Source organism: Epinephelus lanceolatus, chromosome 14, assembly GCF_041903045.1.
Source record: "Epinephelus lanceolatus isolate andai-2023 chromosome 14, ASM4190304v1, whole genome shotgun sequence".
NCBI lineage: Eukaryota > Metazoa > Chordata > Actinopteri > Perciformes > Serranidae > Epinephelus > Epinephelus lanceolatus.
This window is the reverse complement of record NC_135747.1, coordinates 44,335,676-44,358,212: the sequence shown is the minus strand read 5'-3', so window position 1 is coordinate 44,358,212 and position 22,537 is coordinate 44,335,676. Positions and strand designations below refer to the sequence as shown.

At 42.2% G+C, this 22,537-nt stretch overlaps 3 protein-coding genes across 8 annotated transcripts in view; 2 read left to right on the top strand and 1 right to left on the bottom strand.

The window, feature by feature from the left end:
• Positions 1-22,537, top strand: part of sema5ba (sema domain, seven thrombospondin repeats (type 1 and type 1-like), transmembrane domain (TM) and short cytoplasmic domain, (semaphorin) 5Ba) — a 278,351-nt gene that overhangs the window by 107,515 nt on the left and 148,299 nt on the right. For all 6 annotated transcript variants that reach the window (XM_078174762.1, XM_078174761.1, XM_033617575.2 and 3 more), the window contains one exon: positions 3,944-4,168. In XM_078174762.1, coding sequence (XP_078030888.1) covers positions 3,991-4,168 — 178 coding nt within the window. In that variant the 5' untranslated portion in view covers positions 3,944-3,990. The remainder of the gene's footprint in view (positions 1-3,943; positions 4,169-22,537) is intronic.
• Positions 9,766-12,238, top strand: LOC144466885 (uncharacterized). Its single transcript, XM_078174759.1, has 4 exons — positions 9,766-10,550; positions 11,241-11,310; positions 11,396-11,550; positions 12,100-12,238. Exons 1-4 carry the CDS (start codon positions 10,396-10,398, stop codon positions 12,236-12,238), a joined length of 519 nt encoding a protein of 172 aa, XP_078030885.1. The 5' UTR covers positions 9,766-10,395.
• Positions 12,242-18,275, bottom strand: LOC144466886 (uncharacterized). Its single transcript, XM_078174760.1, has 11 exons — positions 17,617-18,275; positions 16,448-16,571; positions 16,071-16,308; positions 15,660-15,936; positions 15,372-15,549; positions 14,416-14,480; positions 14,153-14,333; positions 13,541-13,789; positions 12,883-13,054; positions 12,655-12,803; positions 12,242-12,423 (listed from the first exon to the last, which is right to left on the bottom strand). Exons 1-11 carry the CDS (start codon positions 17,908-17,910, stop codon positions 12,242-12,244), a joined length of 2,109 nt encoding a protein of 702 aa, XP_078030886.1. The 5' UTR covers positions 17,911-18,275.

Here is a 22,537-nt window from a genome sequence, read left to right as displayed (position 1 = left end):
ATGCAACAGACTGCCAATCAGGAGATGTTAAAATTAGGAACATATGGTCCCAGATTTTAGTTTTGATTAAAAGCATCACTACAATATTTTGAGCGGCAGAATTTGCTGTGCTTCACTTTAGTTCAGCATCTTTCAGCTGTTTAAACAGAAAATAATCCGACTGAAGAGCTTTGTGTCCTGAAGGTTCAATTAAACATGCACACTTCACATTCTGACAGATTTGGCTTTATTAGAATTTGGTTGTAAGAAATTGTGAGATGTCAAGACTTGAACATAATTCTCTTTTTCACCTCTCTGAGCCTGGATAGAAACAGTCCGGACTTCCAAATTAAACAACACAATCGATCCAAAAAGACACCACTGAGAACATGAAGTGTTTTTCCTCTCTGACATCTGCAGAGTTAAATGTTGGACTCACGTCACGTTAAATGTTGGCAGCACCAACACACATCACTCACTGACACCTGCATGCAGGTGCAGTCTCAGCTCAGTCCAGCCAATCAGGGAAACTCTGTATAAACTCTTGGTGATTTTGAACTTCCAGACATTAAAGAACCTCCAGTGTTGCTTTGTAGCACAGACAGAGGAAACTGAGCCTGATGTTTGGGAGCCATGCGATCACACCGTGACGTGATCTTGTCCAGGTACTGGTAACAGGTAACAGAACCCACAGGTAGACGAGCAGGGAACACAGTCAGAGCTAAAATGCAGATTACTTGGTTGCTGAGCTCCATCACAGTCTGAACATCAAGCTCGGCCCTCAGCTCAGAGACCTCACATATGTTTCAGTGAACTTAGTGGCCTCATGGTGAGCAGTGATGCAGGCAGTATGATGAAGATCTGAAACTGATGGATCACTAAAACTCACCTGTCAACTGCATGTTTTTAACTGAAGTGCCATTTTCAGCCTGAATGTGGTCTGACGCTGGCCTCGCACCAAATGGCATTTCAAGCGATTTCACTGCTGCGGACAAATTTACAGAGTCAGAATAAAACCATGAGTTTTATCTCAGTGGTGTGTGTGCTGCTGTGATGATCATCCTTCGGTGTGAGGTGGTCCGATCGTCTTTTTCTTAATGTTCCCACAAAATCAAACATATTTAATGTTATCATACATTTTTAGTTTTGGCTCCTGCAAATACTGAAGTTCATGAACACAGTCTCTTCCCACTAAAAGCTGACCAACAGAGGCTGGTAGCAAGTTAAGGGGAGAAAATCCAAAATGTGAAGTTTGTTCTCAGATACAGTCTATCTTTATGGATTATATTGATGCCGAATTGACAAAATACTTTCCACACATGGCGCCTTGTGTGTCTGGAGTGATGTGTTTCTGTAGACACATGAAGAATTATTAACATGTCACATTTCTTAAAGGGAGTTTGGTGTAATGTTTTGCAGCAGGAGCAGGATGGGAAATAATCTCAGAAGGAATCTAGTTGTAGTCTGTAAATAGTGACTCTGCAGGATCTGCAGTCTTTGACACACGTCATAATGTGTGACTGAAACCTCACGTTGTCTTGACTTTAAACTTTAAAAGTCTTCCAGTGTCTTCTGCTGTGGTCCTTATGCTTCAGTACCACTGCTAACAACACTGGCTGCGTTTCCCAGATCGCTCTTAGCTGTAAGAGCTTCTTAAGAACGCTCTTAACACTTAACAGTGCACCCAACATGAAAACTCAGCCATTATCTACTCACCCATATGCCGAGGGAGGCTCAGGTGAAGTTTTAGAGTCCTCACATCACTTGCAGAGATCCAAGGGGAGAGGAGGTAGCAACACAACTCCACCTAATGGAGGCTGACGGCGCCCCAGATTCAAACGTCCAAAAACACATCATTGAAACCACAAAATATCTCCATACTGCTCGTCCGTAGTGATCCAAGTGTCCTGAAGCCCCGACATAAAAAGTTGTTTGGAAAAACCTCATTTGAACTCTGTTTTTAGCCTCATTGTAGCCTGTAGCTCTGACTGCCTCTCTGGGCACCGCGCTCATGTGTGTGCGCTTGCGTGAGACCAGCGAAAGCACGTGAACACACATGAACACGGTGCCCATGTCTCACGGCCTTGCGCAAGCGCACACACGTGAGCTCATCATTCTCTTACCAAGACTGCTTCTTATTTAGTCATAGTCTTGTTTTCGTCATGAAAGTAGGTGATTAACAAATATTTATTGTTTTAGTTTTTCATTAGAATTATTAGAGCACACATACACACGAGCAGCAGGGAATTAGTGCGTTAGGTAGCAGCGCTGTGTGTGACTTATGCGCTGATGAAGTTGTGGGTGATCGATGTGCCTGACATCGATTCATTTAGTTTCAGCACCGCGGCAGTGGTCAGCTCCTGTTGAGAGCGTCTTAAAGAGCGATCCTAAGAAGGGCATTAAAGGCATCTGGGAAACACTCGTACCTTAGCGACCCTTCTTACCAAAGATGTTCTTAACTGAGCTCCTAAGTCCTAAGATCACTCTTAACTGGGAAACGTGGCCACTGTCTGTCCGTGACATGAGGCTACGACACAAGTTTGTTTGAATCCGACCATTCAGACATGGAGACGCCCCTCCAGCTGCTGAGACAAAAATGATTCTGATCTTTTTCTGAAGACCTTTTGTATTCATCTTCTAATTACATCAAACCATTAAAAATACATGTTGACATTTACTCTGACTGATTATAGTCTTTTAAAAGTGCTTTAAAAGTCTTGTAGTGTATGATGGGCCTAACAGTGAGCTCACATCCAGCCTGAGTGAGTCCAGTGCAGAGTGCAGTGAATACTTCCACCTGTTCCATCATCAGTATGTTTGCTGGCAGGAGCTCAGGGCCTGTTGACTCCACTGTTTTGTAATGACAAACATGGGCACTCTGTGCATTTGCCTAATTAGTTAGCAGCTGTAGAGAGAGGGATAATTGATTGCAGGGCAAGATGGTTGATTTGCAACTCAACCAAGCTAATAATTTGTTATTGATTGAAGCATTAGTGAGGAAAAACACCACAGAGAGATGTAACCCAGCCAAAGTGCTGCAGAAAGTTGATGCTCTCAGTTTTTAATCTACTTAAATGATATTACACCTCGCTAAGCTAACATCGTAAGGAGCGCAGGCCGGGAGATGATGAACTGCTGGTTTCAGCTCAGCTCTGTAGACTCATATGTTACGACTGGAAGAGATTACATTTGCTCAGGACGCATTCAGAGCGCCTGCATGTGCATTTTCTGTTGGAGCATTTGTGTGTGTGTCTGCTGGCTGGCGCTGCTTAAATATGGCTCGGACACAGAGGTCAGAGGATGACTGGATATTATTCATGTGCTGATATGCATCACACGTGCAGTAAAAGTGCCTTCTGAGCGGACAGGAAGTTAATAGTTGTGCAAACATTTTCCCGGCACATCTCTAAGAGCCACAAATTTTAAGTGAGCTCATTTCTGCTCCATCGACTTGTGGAAGCTTCTGCCTCATTGAACAGTCCACTACTGCATTCAATTTTCTCATTTTAATCAGCCATTAAATTAACTCCCAAAGTTTAATTGCACATTTTAAATAATTATCTGGAGGTCAGAGGTTAGGTATTTCTTTAAAATGCTGAAGCGGAAGAGTTTTCTGGCCAGTTTCTTTTTTCCACTCTGTGTCCTTCACACCTTCCATCTCTCTTTCTCTCCTCTTTTTTTACTCTGTAATTTACTCAGCTTTATATCTCGTCTTTCTAGCCACCCGCTAGTTACCTAACATCCTCGCTTTCATCCCACGTATATGTCCTTTTTTACCAAAATTTTATGCCTTTTGCATTATTTTTCATTCTCTTCCTGCTCCTCTGTGCTGGATTCAGAGCCCACAGGAACTGAAAGTTGGAGAGAAGAAATGATTTTGAAGTGACTCAGAGAGAGATTCTTTTCTTTGAAGCCAGGTGTGAAAAATGTTGCATTGAGGTGCTGAAACTTTTCTCTTCTGCAGCTGTATCCCAGAGGCCCACCTTGGCAGTTAGAGGAGAGGTTATCACCATGACAGCGTCCTCGCAGGACTCCACCCCCTCGTCTATGGCCGGCCTCTTCCTGCTCCTCCTCCTCCTCCCAGCTGTCTTCACGCAGAACTCGGCTGCCCCGGCGACCCTGTCGTTGTTTGACCCGCTGACCCAACCGGAGTGCACGAAGAAAGAACATCCAAAGGTTTCCATCCAAGGTCAGACATCATCTGTAAATATCTGATAACGCTGTACTTTCACAAGGACACGAGAAAACTGTTTACTGGGAGAATTCAGACCTGTCTTTACAAACAGCTCGCCAGTTATCATTTCTCCTTCTTATCTTCCACACTGTTGAACCACAGCTTATTTCAAGGCTTTAGATTAGACGTTGTTTTTTACAAGATCATTTGGAGAACAGTGAGCGAGCACAGTTCTTCCTCACAGTGCAGGACGTGTTCATAAATTGCAAAATATTGAATTTATTCAGACTGAAAGAAGCTGCTGTTTTTTATTTTAGTGTCAGTTCCAGTTTTAGTCTGACTTTGGATTTAATTATTTGGATACAGCGACCCTCCGCTCTAAATAATATGATGTTGACTTTCATCCTCGTCGCACTGATGCCGCTGCAGCACTTTGTCTGCCACGCACATAAACTCTTGTTAGAATTCTGGTTAGGAGGAGAGATGAGGCTTCTCAAGTCCAAATGTAGCTGAGTTAACCTGGTTTCTTTGAGACCTAACACTAATTCCAGAAATTGGATTTCTTATCTCTAAATTTCACAGTAACCCAGTTACACTCTGACAAAGGCGTCACGATGCCTCTGTGCTGCTTCAGTTTACTGATAAAATACAACAAATTGCTTGTTGAATTAAAAAATCAAAGGAAATGATTTCTGACGTTTTGTTATTGAACACTGAGCCAACACAAAAGGCACCAATGAAAAAATATAAAGGAGGATAGTCACATTTTAAAGTGCAGTTTTCTACTGATGCTCTCTTTTAACTAACTCAGAAAATCCCTGAGCATCTGTTCACAATAATGTTTCCTCTCTGACATTCACACTGTGTCTGCACTCATCCTCACTTTCCTCCTTCAGCCGTGCAGCGTGCAGCAGCACCAGTCTGATACCTCATGAATACAGATCCTGATCAATCAGATGATGTCACGGCGAGGACTCTGTCTGATTGGTCAGAGGGTTAACAGCATATCAGACAAAGCAGCGCACAAAGACAGTGTTATTTAATCATAGACTGTATAAAATCATGGGTGTAGCGACAGTGATGTCACTCATTAGGTTCTGAAGCCTTTTGGCTGTGGCCATCTTGGATTTTTGGAGCCATTGTTGACGGTATTTGGATGAGAGGGTGGAGCTAACACTAATGGTAGATGGTAGTTTGGTTAGCATGGTGCATTCACAGCGATGGTTAACTGTGACGTAAACGTTTAGCCAATACACACACGTGGTTACGTTTAGCCAACACACACACGTGGTTACGTTTAGTCAACACACACACGTAGTTACGTTTAGCCGACACACACAGGTGGTTATGTTTAGCCAACACACACACACGTGGTTATGTTTAGCCAACACACACATGTGGTTACGTTTAGCCAACACACACACACGTGGTTATGTTTAGCCAACACACACATGTGGTTACGTTTAGCCAACACACACACACGTGGCTACGTTTAGCCAACACACACACGTGGTTACGTTTAGCCAACACACACACATGGTTACGTTTAGCCAACACACACACGTGGTTACGTTTAGCCAACACACACACGTGGTTATGTTTAGCCAACAAACACACACGTGGTTACATTTAGCCAACACACACACACGTGGTTATGTTTAGCCAACACACACATGTGGTTACGTTTAGCTGACACACACACGTGGTTATGTTTAGCCAACACACACAGACGTGGTTACGTTTAGCCAACATACACACGTGGTTATGTTTAGCCAACACACACACATGTGGTTGGGTTTAGGAACAAAGAACAGGGTTTGGCTTTACAATCTTACAGGAAGTGAACACCGACCTCCTGAGTGAAAGTCAGTGGTTGTCGGACCCATCCACCACCCCTCCCCCGCGATAACTTTCGTTGGTCTCCCACCACGTTTCCCCCTGACACTGTCGCGTACAGTTAAACAGACTTCGTAGGGAGATTGGGTTGTCACGTTACCTAACCAACGTTCTCGCAGTGGTGGTAGCTTGTCAACAGATGACACCTAGCTGTCACTCAAAGCAGCCACACCCTTAATTATGCATAACTTTAAGCTTTCATAACACTCAAACAGGTGAATTATATAAAAAGTCTCTCCCCCTGCAGTCGTCATAAATGGGGAAATTAGCCATAGTGACCAAAACTGTTTTTAGTACCAGGCTGTAAACATGTTTACTTCCACATTTTAACACGGAGGTCTAATGAGGATTGACTCACTCCTGGAGCCAGCCTGGGTTCATTTTTTTGCCCAGGAGGTTGCCCCTTAAATTTTAATTTCAGCTCAGTTTTACTAATACGGCCCAAAATCACAAATCACAGTTAGTGTCAGAGGACTTTACAACACACATCTCCCTCTGTCCTCAGTGTCTCACAGTCGATCAGGACAAGCTCCCAAAAAATATTTAACAGGAAGAAATCTCAAAGAAAAAGCTGATGAAGAGCAGCTGAGGAGGATTCTTCCTCCAGCGTCGGACAGATGTGCAGTAGATGTTGTATTTACAGTTACAGTGTGAACAGATCACATGATACAGAGAAAGAATTTAATATGTTTCTGTATTCAAAGCGAGCGTCACAGTCTCTGGTGATGTGTTTATTCGGCATGTTGACACCTTGATGACAAGAAAAAACATCATATTTTGCAGCAGTAATATTGACTGACATCATAATAGTTAAAGGATAATTCTGTCTTTTTATAGAGTCTTATTTCGTGTGCGTCTACCTCTGAGCTCACAGTGACTCTGAAAAGAAGTCAGACAGGATAATAAACACAGTCAGACAGGTTGTAAACAAACCCAGAGGTTAGTCCGTCTTAGAAGACACTGAAAATTAATACCCAAACTTTCTGCTGTAAACATCATTCACATTTTACAGACACTTCCTGCGTCAGCTTTGACCTCCTGTTCTTACTGTAGCTGTGTGTAGTCAGTTTTCTTACAGTACGAGGAATTAGAGTTTTAGATCATGTGCATTTAGTGATGTTACTGCGTCCTCAGACCTGAGCAGTGACTCTGATGATGTTATAACTGATGGGAGTGATGACTGATTTATTCTTTAATGTTGAGGCGCCCGTATGACCTCACGTCAAGGAAAGAAATGTAACTGAACCTTTTCAACAGTGGAAGAAGAATCAATAGTAAATGTCAGATGTTGGTGTCGGAGCTTCTCTCTGAGCTAACAATCGTACAGGGAGGAAGAAATTCTCCTCTAACTGCACCTCCAGTGAAAGATAAGATAATGAAGCCAGAAGGGGTTCAGCTCTTCCTCCGGTCATGCTCCAAACATAAACCTGAACCCTCCACAGAAACATTTATGAGGGCTGCGGCTGGTTCTCTGGAAGGTAAACAGGATCTGACGGGGAAGCAGAAGTGATGGGGTTAATTTAAAGACAAGCCACAGAATCTATTCAGCGTTATAAAATCTGTCCTGAACCTCGAGCGCTGTCGGAGTTTCAAATCTCTCTCATCACCTCCTAACAGGCAGTGAAGCCGTGTGTGTGTGTGTGTGTGTGTGTGTGTGTGTGTGTGTGCGCTCTTTATGTGTTCTGAAAGGGGTTCAATGCACCAAATTATTGCTCCCGTGTATCTGAAGGGATACTGATCTGAAGCACACATGTTCTCTGTGTATGATCATGTTATGAATGGCCCTTTCCATGCCAACAGAATAAACTGTTTTCATAAACATATACCTGTACCAGCTGCAATAAAACCTCGCTGCCTGGCATTCACGCAGGTCAGCATGCAGCTATAAAAGAACAAGAGAAAGCAAGAGGGGACAAGATAGAAATGATTGTGCAGAATAATGGCACTCTCTATCTCGCCCGTTCATCTGTACAGTGGGCTGAGAAACAAGGTCTTCCTCACGGCATGAAATGGAACAGAACAGTTTGGGGGCAGCGAATCACAGATAGATATGGCAGAATGAAAGGTAAACACGCACAAAATTGCTGTGTTTATTTTTGAATAGGACTGTTTGTGTTCCCTCTGCCGAGAGCGGCGACCAAGATTGGAGGACCAAAAAATCGCTGGTGGGGATCGAGGGACAGAAACACAAAAATGGAAGAGGTGGCCAGGAGGTTTTCTTGTGATTAGAAATATACTCTGCCCCCTCCAAACCACACTGCAGACGTTTCCTCCAGTCTTTTTCTGCAGTCTTGCTCTCTGCCGAGCCTCCCTCTGCGCCCCGGGGCCAACTCACCGTGTTGTAGGTCTGAACTCTGGCTAATGGAACTGAAGACAGAAATAAAGAGCCCTGTGACACCTTTTTTTTCCTTACTGGACTTTCTGTGTAATGCCTGAAGACTGCAGCTGCTTTGTGTAGGATTCTCTCTCCATAGAAGTGGTGAAAAGTCCATTATCAGTCCCCACAAAACTGAGCGGAGGTCACCTATATGCTGAGTCTTTGCCTCTGTACTGCTTCACACAGCAGGACTCCAGATGTCCAGATTAGCCCGAGCTTCACCGGTGCTTCACTTCAAAGGCGCGCCACTTGAGAATGGCTCTCATGGCAGGGAGCTGCAGGGCTGCCGGCCTGCCAAAGCAGGCAGAGCAGGGCATTATGTGGAGGCAGCCGTATAGAAAAGGCCTGCACAATGAAAGTGTCAGTGAGAACCTGAGATTAGCCTCCGTGATTGATGAGCGTTTTATAGCAGCTTGTTGGAGCGCTACCTCGTCACCTGGAGGAGACCAGGGAGCCAGCTAAGAAGATTTCACAATGTGCATGCAGCGTGTGCACCAAAGTGTACATGATTTAAGTCAGAGTTTTTGTTTGTGTTCGTATGTTCCACTGCCGCTCTGAGGGGGTGTTTGTGTGGCGCTCAGTTTCCCTGTGAGATTTAATCCAGGCAGTGTGTGTGTGAGCCGGGTGAAGGGATCAGTCGTGCTATGGCCTCTGACTCGGTCCCTCCACTGGAGCATGCTATCTACATTAAAGCCTGGCTCCATCCTTAAGTATTTCAGCTCTGACTCCGTGGACACCGAGCTGAATTTGTCAACAAATGCACTGATACATCTATCACCAGTACGGCAGCTGTTTTAGTTCCGTGAACAGAAGATTAATCTCTCCCAGACCTTTGACACAAAGATGGACTTTCTTTAAGAAAAACTTAACTACAACTTAGTTTTAATTTCAGATTGTACTTCCAGATATTAGAGAGAGTCTTTAAACTCTGCTGGATGTTTAATCTGACTACCCACTGGTCTGTGGACTCCCGTTCTGAAGGCATTTTAGCCATTGCCATCTTGGACATTTGGAGCCAGAAGTGACCATATTTGGACGAGAGAATCCCACCGATTGTGGGTTGAACAGGGGTCACAGACGCAGACAGTAATGTATTCCTGTCAAATATGGTGGCCATCGGCTTACCGGCGACGGATAAGTCAGCTCCAATAATATCCTCTTCTTGGCGTGTGGACTGCCCAGAAGTACCTGAACAGCCGAGCCAGCCGAACACAGGTATGTGACGTGTCAGAGGAGAAACGAGCCGTTCACGGCCCACAAACCTCACCGCACTTTAGGGACTGTTCGTTACTTATGAAGGGACTGTTCTTTACTTATGAAGGGACTGTTCTTTACTTATGAAGGGACTGTTCTTTACTTGTCAGGGGAGGAGGGTGGCTGGTTGATTCTTATTTTATTTATTTATTTTATTTTGACCCCCCCCTATGTTAATCACTTATTGATGCTGTTTTTGAAGTATGAATAAGTCAGTAAGTAATTTATTCCATTGAAATATCATTGATGTATTATAGAAAAGTGATTTATCTTTTTATAAATGACAAAAGGCACATCTGCCTCATTTTCGCTGTGGTATCGTGATACTACTCAGAACCATGGTATTTTCATTGGTATTGTACAGTGGGATCCAATTTTGGTACCGTGACAACACTAATCTGGAGGGTTCATCTGCAAAAACTAATGAAAAACTAAACAATGGTATTCGGTACTCCGTATTCGGCCAAGCGTTTAAAGGTCCCATATTATGCTACATTTAAAAATAAATAATATTTCAATGAGGCCCCCAGAGCATGTATTTGCCGTTTGTGCAGGAAAATTCCTCTCAGATTAGGCATACAGCATGTACCTGAAACCTCCTGATTCAGCCCTATTCTGGACAAGCTGTTTTGGTACACTGTGGCTTTAATGCAATGAGCTGCTGCTTTCCACGCCCCCTCCCTCCCGAAGGCCGTGCCCCCACCAACCCGCAACCATGACAACCCAGTCAGAGTCTGTAAAGATGGCGGCTAGAAGGAGCGCGATAGTCCAAACTGATGTATTTGACCCTGAATCTGAGGTTGAAGAGGGAGAAGAGCAGCAAGAAGAACAAGAGGAAGTAGTGCGAATGCAGCAAGAAGTTTCTGAATGGTAAGTTTTGATATTTTTAAACGTTTTTGACAATGTTTTTTCCAACGGAGAATAGTGTCCTTTTGTTACGCCTATTGAAAGGGTAAAGGTTCAAAACGCCAATACAACGCGATATTGCCTCGTTTTTTCTTTTTCTTTTTTAACTTTGTATATAATGTATACGACTCTTTCTTATGCCCATTGAAAAGTACAAAACCTGAAAACGGCAAGTGTTTCTCAGAGAAACAAAAAAACAAATCTAATGCTGGAGAACAACACACAATTCTAATGTTTGAGCAGACGAACCTACGTTACGCTCCATTACCCACAGGCTTAGTTATTACAACGAAATAATGACACTATAATTCAACATTGCGATGTTTTATCAATATATTATCTAGTTGTAATCATCCACCTCTACTCATTTATCAGAATTCAAGGCAGTCTGCTGTGTTTGTAGTTTGCCCTGCTTCAAAAACCAGCAATTTGTCCATACATACTCTCGTGGCTATCTTACAGTAATTATTGTAGCTTACATCTGTTTTATGATTACTGCAAACACTATTTCCACTGTTCTCTTCAGTCTCAATAAACTATCATTTCTAATTCAAAATAATGTGCTTTTGAAATGTTACTGAGTAGCCTACAATAATCCAGTTTTGCATTTTCTTGTTTAATATTTATTTAATATTTTTATGGTGTGTATTACAGGTGCTCATGTGGAAACTGTGCAACAATGCCTACAGAGCAGGAGAATGTCTGCTGCCGGGAAATACCACAGGTAATATTGTTTTGGCCACAGTTTGACTTATTACATCATTTTATTGTTATCCACATTAACACTTACCTTATACATTTTACCCTAGGTTCTAAGACGGATGCAGCAGGTAGATGACCATATGACCTGCATGTTGGACCACCCTGGTTTAGAGCCTGTTTGCCTGAATCCCTACTCTTTACAGAGGGAATTCAACCACTACAGAGCAAATTATGGCCGTTTACAGATCAGGGGAATAGAGAAGTAAGTTGGCTTGTTTTATCTGTATGATCTCTGTCAATGTCCCCCATGAAAAATTAAGTATTATTGTATGACATGAAAAATATAAGCATTATTGTGTGACTTCATGCTATCAAGTCATATTTCAGTGGGCATAACAGTCATACCACAATAGTATAGTAATAGCTAAAATTCAAAACCATCTTGTTCATACAATATAGCTTTGTTTGCATTCACATATATGATCTTTGAAATGAAACAAATTTGTTGAGTGGTGCTTTTATTTGCAAAAGACAAAAAAGCAGCATCAGTGTTCTTTTTCTCACAATCACAACATAAATGAGTATAAAAAAAGTGATCAAATCAAACCAAAGTTATATAAAAATAGAAAACATGCAAATATTTTAAAAATCCCAAATAGAAAACAAAATGAAAATATATATACAATATTTACAGGAGATTACAGTTCAAAATAAGATGTTAACTAAAAGTTGCCTTTGGGCTTTTAAGGACACCTGAATGTAAAAAATGTTGTAAAATAATTAATGTGTTATAACACTTGGTTTTTTCAAGCGTTTCAGGTATGTGGGATACCGAAGCTTTGTTGGATGGTGTTGGGGCTTCCTTGGACGAAGGGTACGGGTGGTTGTTCCCGCATGTGTGGTGCTACGTATACGCCGTGAATTTCCGGATCCAGAAGGCAGATACGTAGGATTCAAGCTGCCCCCTCTTGATTGAAGCGAGAGACATAGCTTGCGATGACCTCCTCCTTGTCTGGTCGCACATACTCTGCTTGCAAGTCTCTTGGGATGGGAATCTTCATTACCTCCTCCATGTAAGGTGCCGGGTCCACAAAGACTTTTTCGAAGATCAGGTCCATCAAGTCCTGAACATAGTCTGTGCAATATTTAGATAAAGCACAAGGGGGGGAAAAAAGCTTACATTTTATTTGTGTGGGCACATGTGACAAAAACAAACATTTTGAAAGTTATTTGCATTTCACTTTACATGATTGTTTTCTTTTTATATTCTATAAATAATTTATTGTGTTTTGTAAGTTATGTAAATAAGATGGCTAAAAGTTTGCATTTCTGTATTTGGATACAAAATAAAGTATTTTAAACTTACGAAAAGTTGGCTCAGTCTTAACTGGTTTAGCCACACACTCTCCCTTCTTGGCCTTTGGGAAGTGCACCTTGAAGACTGGTTCTCCAGCAGAAGTTTTGGCTTGTGGTCGGTCAGCATTCTCATTGTAGTAGAGTACAGCCAAGTAGAGTCTAGAGATACAATAAAAATGTTACATTGAAAATAATTTGCACATGCTAAGATTTATCGAGTTAGCTCCGTTATCTTTACCTGCACAGCATTCCAAGAAAACGAAAAACCACGTTCTTGGGTGCAAAACGAAGGATGACACTGTGGAAAGCCTCCACAGATGATGTTTGGTGGTGGGGACTGATTTTTTCCACAGCTTTCAGGATTCGCTTGTTCGACATGACCTTCTCCAATTTGAAGAATTCTGGTGTTCCTAAATAGGCGGGGAAAAACATAATACCAAATTAATTACATAGTCTTCTTTGATTACTGTAACATTTCAATTAACAGTCTATTTTCAGATAAACCCCTGGTCTGTTATTAGTCCTATGTGACTATGTGTTTTTAAGCACAGAAGATGGCTCCAAAAACAATTTTTCTGACCGGCAAATGCAATACTTTATTATTTCACACTGCAGTATAATAGCGATAATATTAAATGTAATCCAATTCAAATAATCACTTTGATAGTGTTTCCCATCTCAATTGTGAAAGAATATTAGTGTAAAAATAATCAAAGAGGCCTGTCTTATGTCAATGCCTGTGCCAAATACAGGCCTATTTCCTTTAGTGACCACGAAAATAGCGGCCCAGGATATTGTTTTTCAGAATTCTTTAAAAGACAAAAAAGGAATGAATGAATACAATTTTAAATTTAATAATACACTTAATACTAATGTTTTCTATGCATATAACAAACCTGCTTTCAGCCATTTCTTTTTGTCCCTGGTTTTGCGCAGTTCATGTTGGCAGTTAGGGAAAATGGGGTCCTCATGTGTGTGGATATTCTGCACATGGTTCAGGATGGAGTTCCATTTTGCCACCCTCTCAGGTCCAGTCGTGGATGATGCTGCAGTCCAGTAGATGTGATTTTTGATTGAACGCATCCACTTCCGTAACCTCTCACAGTCTTTCATCTTGGCGTACTTGTCTAGTTGCTTTGAAATTCCTGAAGATCAGAAGAAATACATTCGTCTTCTGTAATAATAATCACAAACATAGGAGCTACTGAATGATCACTCACTATGCAGAATTTATAAAAAAAAAAAAAAAAAGTGAATCACACTTGTAGAGAAAAAAACATTCATGTTTAACAGTGCAACAATGTTACATTATGGACACCTGATTGTGAGAAGCATGAAAGACAATAAGTGTAATCATGGAATTTAGCTGCACACATACCAAAAAAACTGCTGTGTGTGTTTAGTGGTGACTGCTTCAATGCACTTTCTAGAATTCCAAATTTATCACCTATATGGTGAGCGTGCTTCTCTATATTTGCTACACTGTAAATCATCATCAGGAATAATACCTTTCTCAATATGCCAAACGTCAAAGAATTGGGTGATGTTGCTTTCCCTCAGGAATTTCTGGATTTGTGGATGACGGTCAGTAACAATACAGTCCAGAGTCACACCCCGTTCATTTAACAAGGTCAGGCTCCTCTGCAGCCCCTCTTTTCCCATGTGGTAGCTTCCACCAACCTCGTTGCTCTGTCAAATCACAAACAAACACTTATATAAAACTTGTATATAAATATGAAAACACATTAAAACCTCATTCAATCACACTCACCTGAACCAATTGAATATCAATAACTCTGTTGGTTTTGAGGTAGCTTCCAAACTTTGCGGAGTGCCCTGGGAAAACATTGTTACAATCTCTAAAATATAAATCATAATACATTATACTACACACCTTTTTGGGGGGTAGAAATTTGTTTTTACTGTACCTTTCCCACACACACCCATACCAATAGAAGAATTTGTGAAGTTTTGTCAACATCCATGCTCATCTGACATCATCTAAGGGTTTATCACTAACCTCATTAGTTGTGTTTGAATTTTTTTTCAAGTGGGTCCTGTCACATTCACACTTTCATACACAATGTGTATATTTCGATGGTGGGAGGAAACCAGAGCATCTGGCGGAAAGCCGCACAGACATGCAGAGAACATGTAAACACCATAAAGAAAGGCCCTAGTCCAGATTGGGAATCAAACTTGGCACCTTCGGGCTGAGACAACAGTGCCAACTATTATGCCACCATGTTTGACTAGACGCTTATTTTTCACAGAACTGCAGAGTACAGTTACTTAGCTTCAAATGTACTAAAAATGTCATAATTTCATAAAAATGCTGGCATGTTGCTCATCTAAAGTAATCAAAGTATCCTTCAGCTCACACAAGACAAGACTTTTGTAAAAAAAAAAAAAAAATGCCATCAACCTTTTCTTTTTGCTTTGTTTACTGAGATCGATGCAGCATGAACGTACATACACAGACTTATAAGTATGTATGCATGCGGCATCAGAAGGAGCGTGCAGACAAAGCGCAGCAGAGCAAACAGCTAAAAGCACAAGTTTGTGGTGTATTTTTGAAACGTCTTCGCATGTGCAAGTTGACAAAACTTCTAGTCCTAGCAGCATGGGAGTGATGAGATAATGACAGAAAATTCATCTTTGGGTGAACTATCCCTTTCAGATAAACACATCTCCCATTTTCACAATTTCAGTACAACATAAAAATACCTGGAGAGTCAGCCCTCATGTCACCACCAACAATGGCCTTGCCCTCCGTGCTGAGACGTTGTAGGATGTCATTCTGTGAAGAGGTCCACTGGTGTACAATCGCTGGCTCAATGAACATACGGGCATGTCGACGAAAGGTGTCATATTGGAACACCTGCAGTTGCATAGCTTTGAAGATCTGAATTTAGATAAAAACAAAAACATTTTTGATGGTAAATAAAGATCTGCTATATTTACTGCTATTTGCCATGTTCTACTGTGAGGATATACATTTTGTTTTCCTCTAACCTTTTCAAGTTTGAAGAAAGATGCTCCACTGATGTACACCGCTGCAGAAAGTTCGATGTTCCCAGCTGGGGTACTCCCTAGAACAGGCTGACTCTTCCAATGCCGGGTGAACTGACAATGTGGACACAGTTGGTCCACGGTTAGGAATGTCCCAATCGTCCTGGTCCGAACCTCACACACACACTTGCAAATAGGGCACAACTCAAACAGCTCCATAATGCAGGACTCATGCACAATATACTTCTTGGTCTTGTGCGGGGCGTTTGATACTACACCACTTTCAAGAAAGAAAGAAAAAAAGAGGAAAAAATTAACACATAAAGACTGTAGCTGCCAAAATATTCACTCTTTGTATTTACAATGAAGTCGCATAATATTTGGCATGCATGTAAGGACATTAGAGCAACTTACGACATGTCTGTTGAAAGTGACAGTGAGACAGAGCTTGCAGGATCATAGGTGACATCCTCCCCTCGTGACTCTGCCATTGAAGATGTGCCCTCAAATGGATCCTCCTCTTCCTCCTCCATTTCCTCACGAGGTCTTTTTGCCGGTCTCTTTATAGGTGTGGAAGTTAAAAGGGGGTTGGTGGCTGCACTAGGAAGTGTGGATGTACAACTGTCTTTGCAGGACACAGAGGCCTGGACAGCTGTCAAAAGATTTTATTTCACTAGTTAATCCAAGCAACAATGTATAAAGACACCTCAATAAAACAGCATGAGTTACAGTGAAATAATATGAGTTTTCATCACCATGTAAATAAAAAAAAATTACACACAGCTACAAACCTGCACTTCTGAAGTGTGGCTGTAATGTCCTCATAGACAACTGAGTGCCAACGGTGCATGTGGTGGGGGGATCAGTCTGGCAGGAAACATCTCTTTTTCCTGCACTCATTTGTGGTGTGCTCACCTGAGGAAGTAATCAAAGTTATCTATCTGAAATGGGTCATGTCAGAAGGCAAAAAAAGATTAATCAATGAACCATCTACTCTATAAATAACACTATTATAAAAAAAAAAAAACCCAGAAGAATGATGTACACGTCTTATGACACATCTTGTAGATAAAATATGTCAATGTGAGAAAAAAACAACGGGCAGGCCTACTGTACCTATTGGCTAAGTTTGAATAAAGTCTAATTACTTGAGAGCAAGACTAAAATAGCCATGTAACAGAGCCATGTTACAGTATGTCTTCTATGTAGTAAAGTACACAAAAAGCTTTAGTTGGCATAGTAGTCTTGCGCACTGTGTCTGTGCTGTTATCGGTTGAAGCTCCAGAACAGGCAAACTGTATCGTGTGCACTACTTTTTGAGCCTACAGCTCTGCCCCATTAATGAGCATTGATTAGCAGCAGCTGCTGTTGCATGAACTTCGCTATCTTGGCATTACAAACTGCAACCAAGTGTGCGGACCAGCCGGGAAGAACAAGATTAAGTTTCTTTCCAGCGCTGCCACATTTTACTAATGTAGTTCAGTCTCTCCGTCAAAACCCCCGCAACCCCCACCGCTCCTCCTCCGTTCTCAGTAGCAAATATAACGTCAACATATTAACATGTTAAACATTAAAAGCCTTTTCACTAATGCCCAATGGTAACAGCATACATGTCAAAAAAGGCTACAGCTGCTGTGACCTTTCTACACTACGCGTCAGTGGTATAATGAGACAGAAAGTTTCCTTTCACACACAGCTACAGCTACATAGGTAACAGCTAACGTTACACAGCTAATAGCTACAGCTACACAACTAACCTTACACAGATAACAGCTACAGCTAACGTTACACGGCTAACAGCTACAGCTACACAACTAACCTTACACAGCTAACAGCTACAGCTAACGTTACACGGCTAACAGCTACAGCTACACAGCTAACAGCTACACAGCTAACGCTAGGCCTATATTGCCAACACATCACTCACATTGATTAAACATGGTAAAACATGACAACTTACCTCCTCCGATGTTGAAGGCGGCTCACGGAGAGTTGGTATGGCTCCAACATTCAGCCACAGTTTAGTGGCAAAGCCTGACTGGAACTGAAATAGGTTACTGAAAGACTCCGGTGTAAAATGCTTAGCACATACATATAGTATTTTCGGGACTGTTCCAGGAGGGTTTCCATCAAAAATAAAAGATATCCACTGGGTCCTCACTTCTTCTTCTGTTGGAACTGCAAAAAGACTTCTGTCTTGGTTACTGCAGCTTGCAACAGAGCAGCTGGCGTGTCGTCCTTTCCCACTCGGCATTGTCGGGGGTGTGTTGCTCAATGTGGCAGACGGCAGTAGCTTAGGGGAGGGCTTATCTTCACCAGTGAAAGTGGGATGGCCTAGTAGGATGGGCCAGGTCCTCTACATACGTAACTAGAGGACCTAAATAGAAACAGCTTGTGGGAGGGCTCATTCACAGAAATGCAGGGAAGGAGAAATACTGAGAGGACGCATTTGCAAACACTTCAGGGGGTCTCCACAGACACCGGTAACTTATAATTATGTGTGAAAAACATGCAAAAGTGCATTTAGCATAATATGGGACCTTTAATATTATTCGGCTTTGGCCACAAATTTTCATTTCGGTGCATCCCTACACCTTCAGCGACGACGCCCTTAATTATGCGTAACTTTAAGCCTTTATGACATTTAAATTAGTGAGATACATTTAAATGTATCCCCCATATAGTTGTCATGAGCAGGGACATTAGCAATGAAGACGACAGTGTTCTTTTGTACCAGGCTGTAGACGTTAAGTTCTGGTGTTTTTAATATGGTTGTTTATGAGGAATGACTTGCTCTTGGAGTAAGTGTTATCAAAGCAGATGGAAATGATGGCCAGAACTATGTTGTAATAAACCAGAATTATTCTATAATGTTGAAGTACGAGCTCAAGTCAAGGACAAAAATGTTGTTGTTACCTGAAACTTTTCAACAGTCCAAGAAGGATCAATAGTAAATGTCAGGTTGTTGTGTTGTTGTGAAAGTTGAAATTAGCTTTAGAGACCAAGACTGTTTTTTGTACCAGGCTGTGAACATGTTTATTTCTACACTTTAACATGAGGGTCTATGAGGACTGACTCACTTTTGGAGCCAGCCTCAAGTGGCCATTTGAAGAACTGCAGTTTTTGGCTTCGTTCTTCAGGCCCAGAGGTTACCACTTGGTCGAGCATCAAACTCTGCAGCAGGTCTATTTTGACAGCACAGCACCGCTTTTTTCCAATCTGCCAGACCCCACCACAAACACAGCACGTCGTATGTTTCTACGTCTGTGTTTTCTGTCAACCACACCACAGATACAAGGCAGCAATACAGCATTGGAAGCACGTAACCTCCACCTATGGGCACACACTGTACGAGCTGCCAGCTCATGATCTAGATGGATGATACTGGCTCGCAGCAGAAGACTGTGGGTCTGATAAGAGCGTGGCATGAGGGCAGCGAGTGAAACGTTGTGAATCTAGATACGGAGTCTGTTTTCTGGAATTTATGGAGTCGGCTGTGCGTAATGTTACGAGGCCCAGAGAGGTGTTTTTGGAGCGTGTGTGTGTGTGTGTAAAGAGGTCAGCGTGGTTTATAAGAGACACAGATAAACTCTGGCCCTTCATCACACCCAGTGCAGCAATATCCATCAAAGCAACAAGATGTTTCATAAGGGAGTGTGTGTAGGAAAGTAATGGTTGATAATAAGACCTTTGGCTCAGGCTTCACGGCCTCCTTTAGAGAGGAGAGGAGAGGAGAGGAGAGGAGGAGTGGTGTGATAGATGAGATGGCTGGGTCATCTGCTCTGCCCAAATAACTCTGAAGAGAGACAAAGGAGAAGAGAAATTGCAGCATCGTTGCTCATTTCCTGTTCAATACCTTGCAAAACTTGTCTCTTCCATTTGCCTTTTGTACTCTGTGGTGTGCCCCGCCTGCCTGAACTATTCTCTGCACCCATCTTATCTCCACTCCTCTCTCATTCATTCTTCTCCTCTTCATCCTCCTCGTCTTACTTTCTTTTTCTCTCCTTCCTCCTTCACTGTCTCCTCATCCCTCCATCACCTTTTCTCTCTCAGCCGGCTCTTTTTAGGCCTTATAATAGGCAGAGAAAATGCCTCACACACTTTGTACAAGTCCTTCTATCTCTTTCATCGTTTGGGTAATGGTGCTGTCATGTTGCCATCTGAAGGGCTCTTGAGCAGCACGAGAGCGATGCCCCTGTAAGACATAAATGTTCACTTAAAAGAAAAAGTATCAGGCATGGATCTCTGATCTTATTTTTCATTTTGCACACCGTCTTACTTTGCCACCTGTCTGTGTTTCCCCCCTCGCTCATGATTACAGTGGTGGGGCTTAATTGGAGTGGAGCTATCAGAGCTGTGGCGTGTTTGCAGCCATCCATCAGGCAGCTGAATGGAGCTGAGTTTAGCATGCTGCTGGGGCCAGCCGCTCAGCCGCTGATGGTATGTCAGGATATCTGATGCTGGCCCCAGAGATAGCAAAGAGGATCAGAGAATAGAAAACATTTAAAGGCTTTATTGCCACTTTAACTGAAACGTAGAGAGGCAGCAGGAAAATTGCTCTCTTTGCTTTTCTGTGTCTTCCGTCCTGTTGGATAGCAGGTCTCAGACGTGTGCCACATTGAGGAAATGCATTAGCAATTTTACAAGCTGTCCTTGTGTTTGAATAAGCTCCTGAGATGCTTTGCACACAAAAACATCAAGCCTGCAGATTTATTAGGTTGGAAACATTTCTCTAACATTTAAAGTCTCTCAAGTCTGAATTGAATGCCGTCACTTAAAGGCTACAGGTGCTCCAGATTAAGTGATTTTAACCCTTTTTTGTGCAGTTTTCTTTTGAGATACATCTGGAATCAACACAACTTGCTCTTTTCAGTAATATCTCCTGCAGAATCTGTGACGTCCACAGAGGGTAAATTATGTTGATGGCATTTCTGAGCAGCACAGGGAGAAACTGCAAGAACAGCTCAGGCTTCAAAGCTTTAAATGCACATCTACTTCTGCCTTCCTTTAAATGCACTGCAATATATTTATAGATTAGATTGAAGTATCCTTGAGTGCATTTCCACCAGATCTGGTGACAAGGGGCATCTCAAAGCTTTCTATTCATTTCCTCTGGAGAGCAGGAGAGGCAGTCGTGCGGTGCTTGGGGGGATTGTTGGGGTGAGTCTCGAGGAAGTGTTGCGGCATAGTCCTGCACCGACAGGTATCCTGCAGAAAGCTGTGTGACGGGTAAAAATATGAATATATATATATAAAATCATGGGTTAAAAGGAACTCCATGAGGGAGGGCAGCGGGTGAGAACAAAAATCTATTTTTCTTTCTCAGAACAAACCAGAGTAAAAAGATGTGCAGTATATGTGTAATATTCTGACAGTTGCTTTTATTTTGAAAGTCAGTGACACAAGTGTAACCTTTGGAGGTTTGTTGGTGGTGGAAGGAGCATGCTAACATGTTTCCTAACCTGGCAGTGATTGAATGTTTTCACCATCCAGTCAAAGAGACGGAGAACCAACTTCATGTGAGGGACTGGAGCCTGGGGGGGTTGATCATGGGTGTGGGACTAGTCACGGGACTTTATTTAATGGATGCAGCTTTGACTTTGACATAATGACAGGTAATGGGTCGGTTCTGGTGCCGAGCTTTACGATGATGGACGGGTGGGGGTTTTCTAAAATGGACCCGTGCAGGATTGTGGGTTGTGGTGTGTCATCGGTCTGTATCTATGTGCAGTAGATTAGATTTAACTTTATGTGAACGAGTCCGTCCAGCGTGCTGTGACTGACTCACCAAAGATTCAGCAGTGGGACTTCCTACTTCTCACCTCAGATGTTTTCAGAAATAGATTTTGGTGGATTGTTTAGACAAAATTACAGGATGTTTATGAGCAGGACGACATGTTGAACCAGGGACTGCCCAACTAGCAGCACTAATGCTCCACCCCTCCCACCATAGACCTATTTTGTCTTGTTCAGAGGGGACAGAGGATCTTTAGGTGGAGACAGCAGGTCAACAGTAGACGCCACATATGAGTGGTACACGTCAACTGAAAGCTGGGAACCTGAGGATGAATTTGAGATGCAGCTCAGCGCTGTGTGTCGAGTCTTTCTAGTCATGAATATTAACACTGTGTTTTCATTAGATTCAAACTCTGAAAGTTTAGAGTGTGTTGGGTCTTAGAGCATTATGATGGAAGTATATGATGAACATTCTCCTGCTCAGTTATGTCTCATAAGTCGTTGCAGCAGTCTTTAGGTTGATAGAATTTGTTACACAGATTTGGTGCTGAATGTATTTTTTTAAACCTTCAGATTAAACTGGTCAAAAATCTCCCGAAATACCACCAAAACACTAAGACCTTGAGGAACAAGACCTTAAGAACGTTTGACATTTGTAGACTTCTGTAACAATCCGATTTTGGGTGATTGGATGGGAGCACTTCTGTTCTGGAAACTGCTGAGAGACCTCCTCATTGTCATCTGTGAACGCTCGAGGTCTTTAGTTTGTGGCTGTAAAGTTCCACAAAAAAGTGGTCTCACTACAATAAAATGGCCACTGTGGGGTCTAACATCATCACACATGAATAAAACTGGGCTCATTGAATCTACAAGAGTCTCAGCTTTTCAGACATATCCAATTCATGCAATTCTGAGTCTGTCTAGAGACCCAGTGTGCAGAAATACTAAAATACAATAGGTGAAAATAACACATTTATACTGCGTCAAAAAGCTGCACAGGACTAGCATAAAGCAGGCATGTCTGTAAAGTGGAGACCGACAGCTATCTTAAAGCAAGAAGACAAGGACCCTTACAGACAAGTTAGCATGACGTGGTGCCAGTTGAATTCTTTAGATCCTCTAGTTTAACGTGACACCAGTATTTT

Excerpts from the sequence above, each read along its gene's own strand:
- LOC144466885 (XM_078174759.1), top strand. The coding sequence starts at position 10,396 with ATGACAACCCAGTCAGAGTCTGTAAAGATGGCGGCTAGAAGGAGCGCG. Across the intron at positions 10,551-11,240 it reads CAGCAAGAAGTTTCTGAATG|GTGCTCATGTGGAAACTGTG; the intron begins GTAAGTTTTGAT and ends TGTGTATTACAG. Across the intron at positions 11,311-11,395 it reads GCTGCCGGGAAATACCACAG|GTTCTAAGACGGATGCAGCA; the intron begins GTAATATTGTTT and ends ATTTTACCCTAG.
- LOC144466886 (XM_078174760.1), bottom strand. The coding sequence starts at position 17,910 with ATGCCGAGTGGGAAAGGACGACACGCCAGCTGCTCTGTTGCAAGCTGC. Across the intron at positions 16,309-16,447 it reads GCCACACTTCAGAAGTGCAG|CTGTCCAGGCCTCTGTGTCC; the intron begins GTTTGTAGCTGT and ends ATCTTTTGACAG. Across the intron at positions 15,550-15,659 it reads CTTTCTTCAAACTTGAAAAG|ATCTTCAAAGCTATGCAACT; the intron begins GTTAGAGGAAAA and ends ATCTAAATTCAG.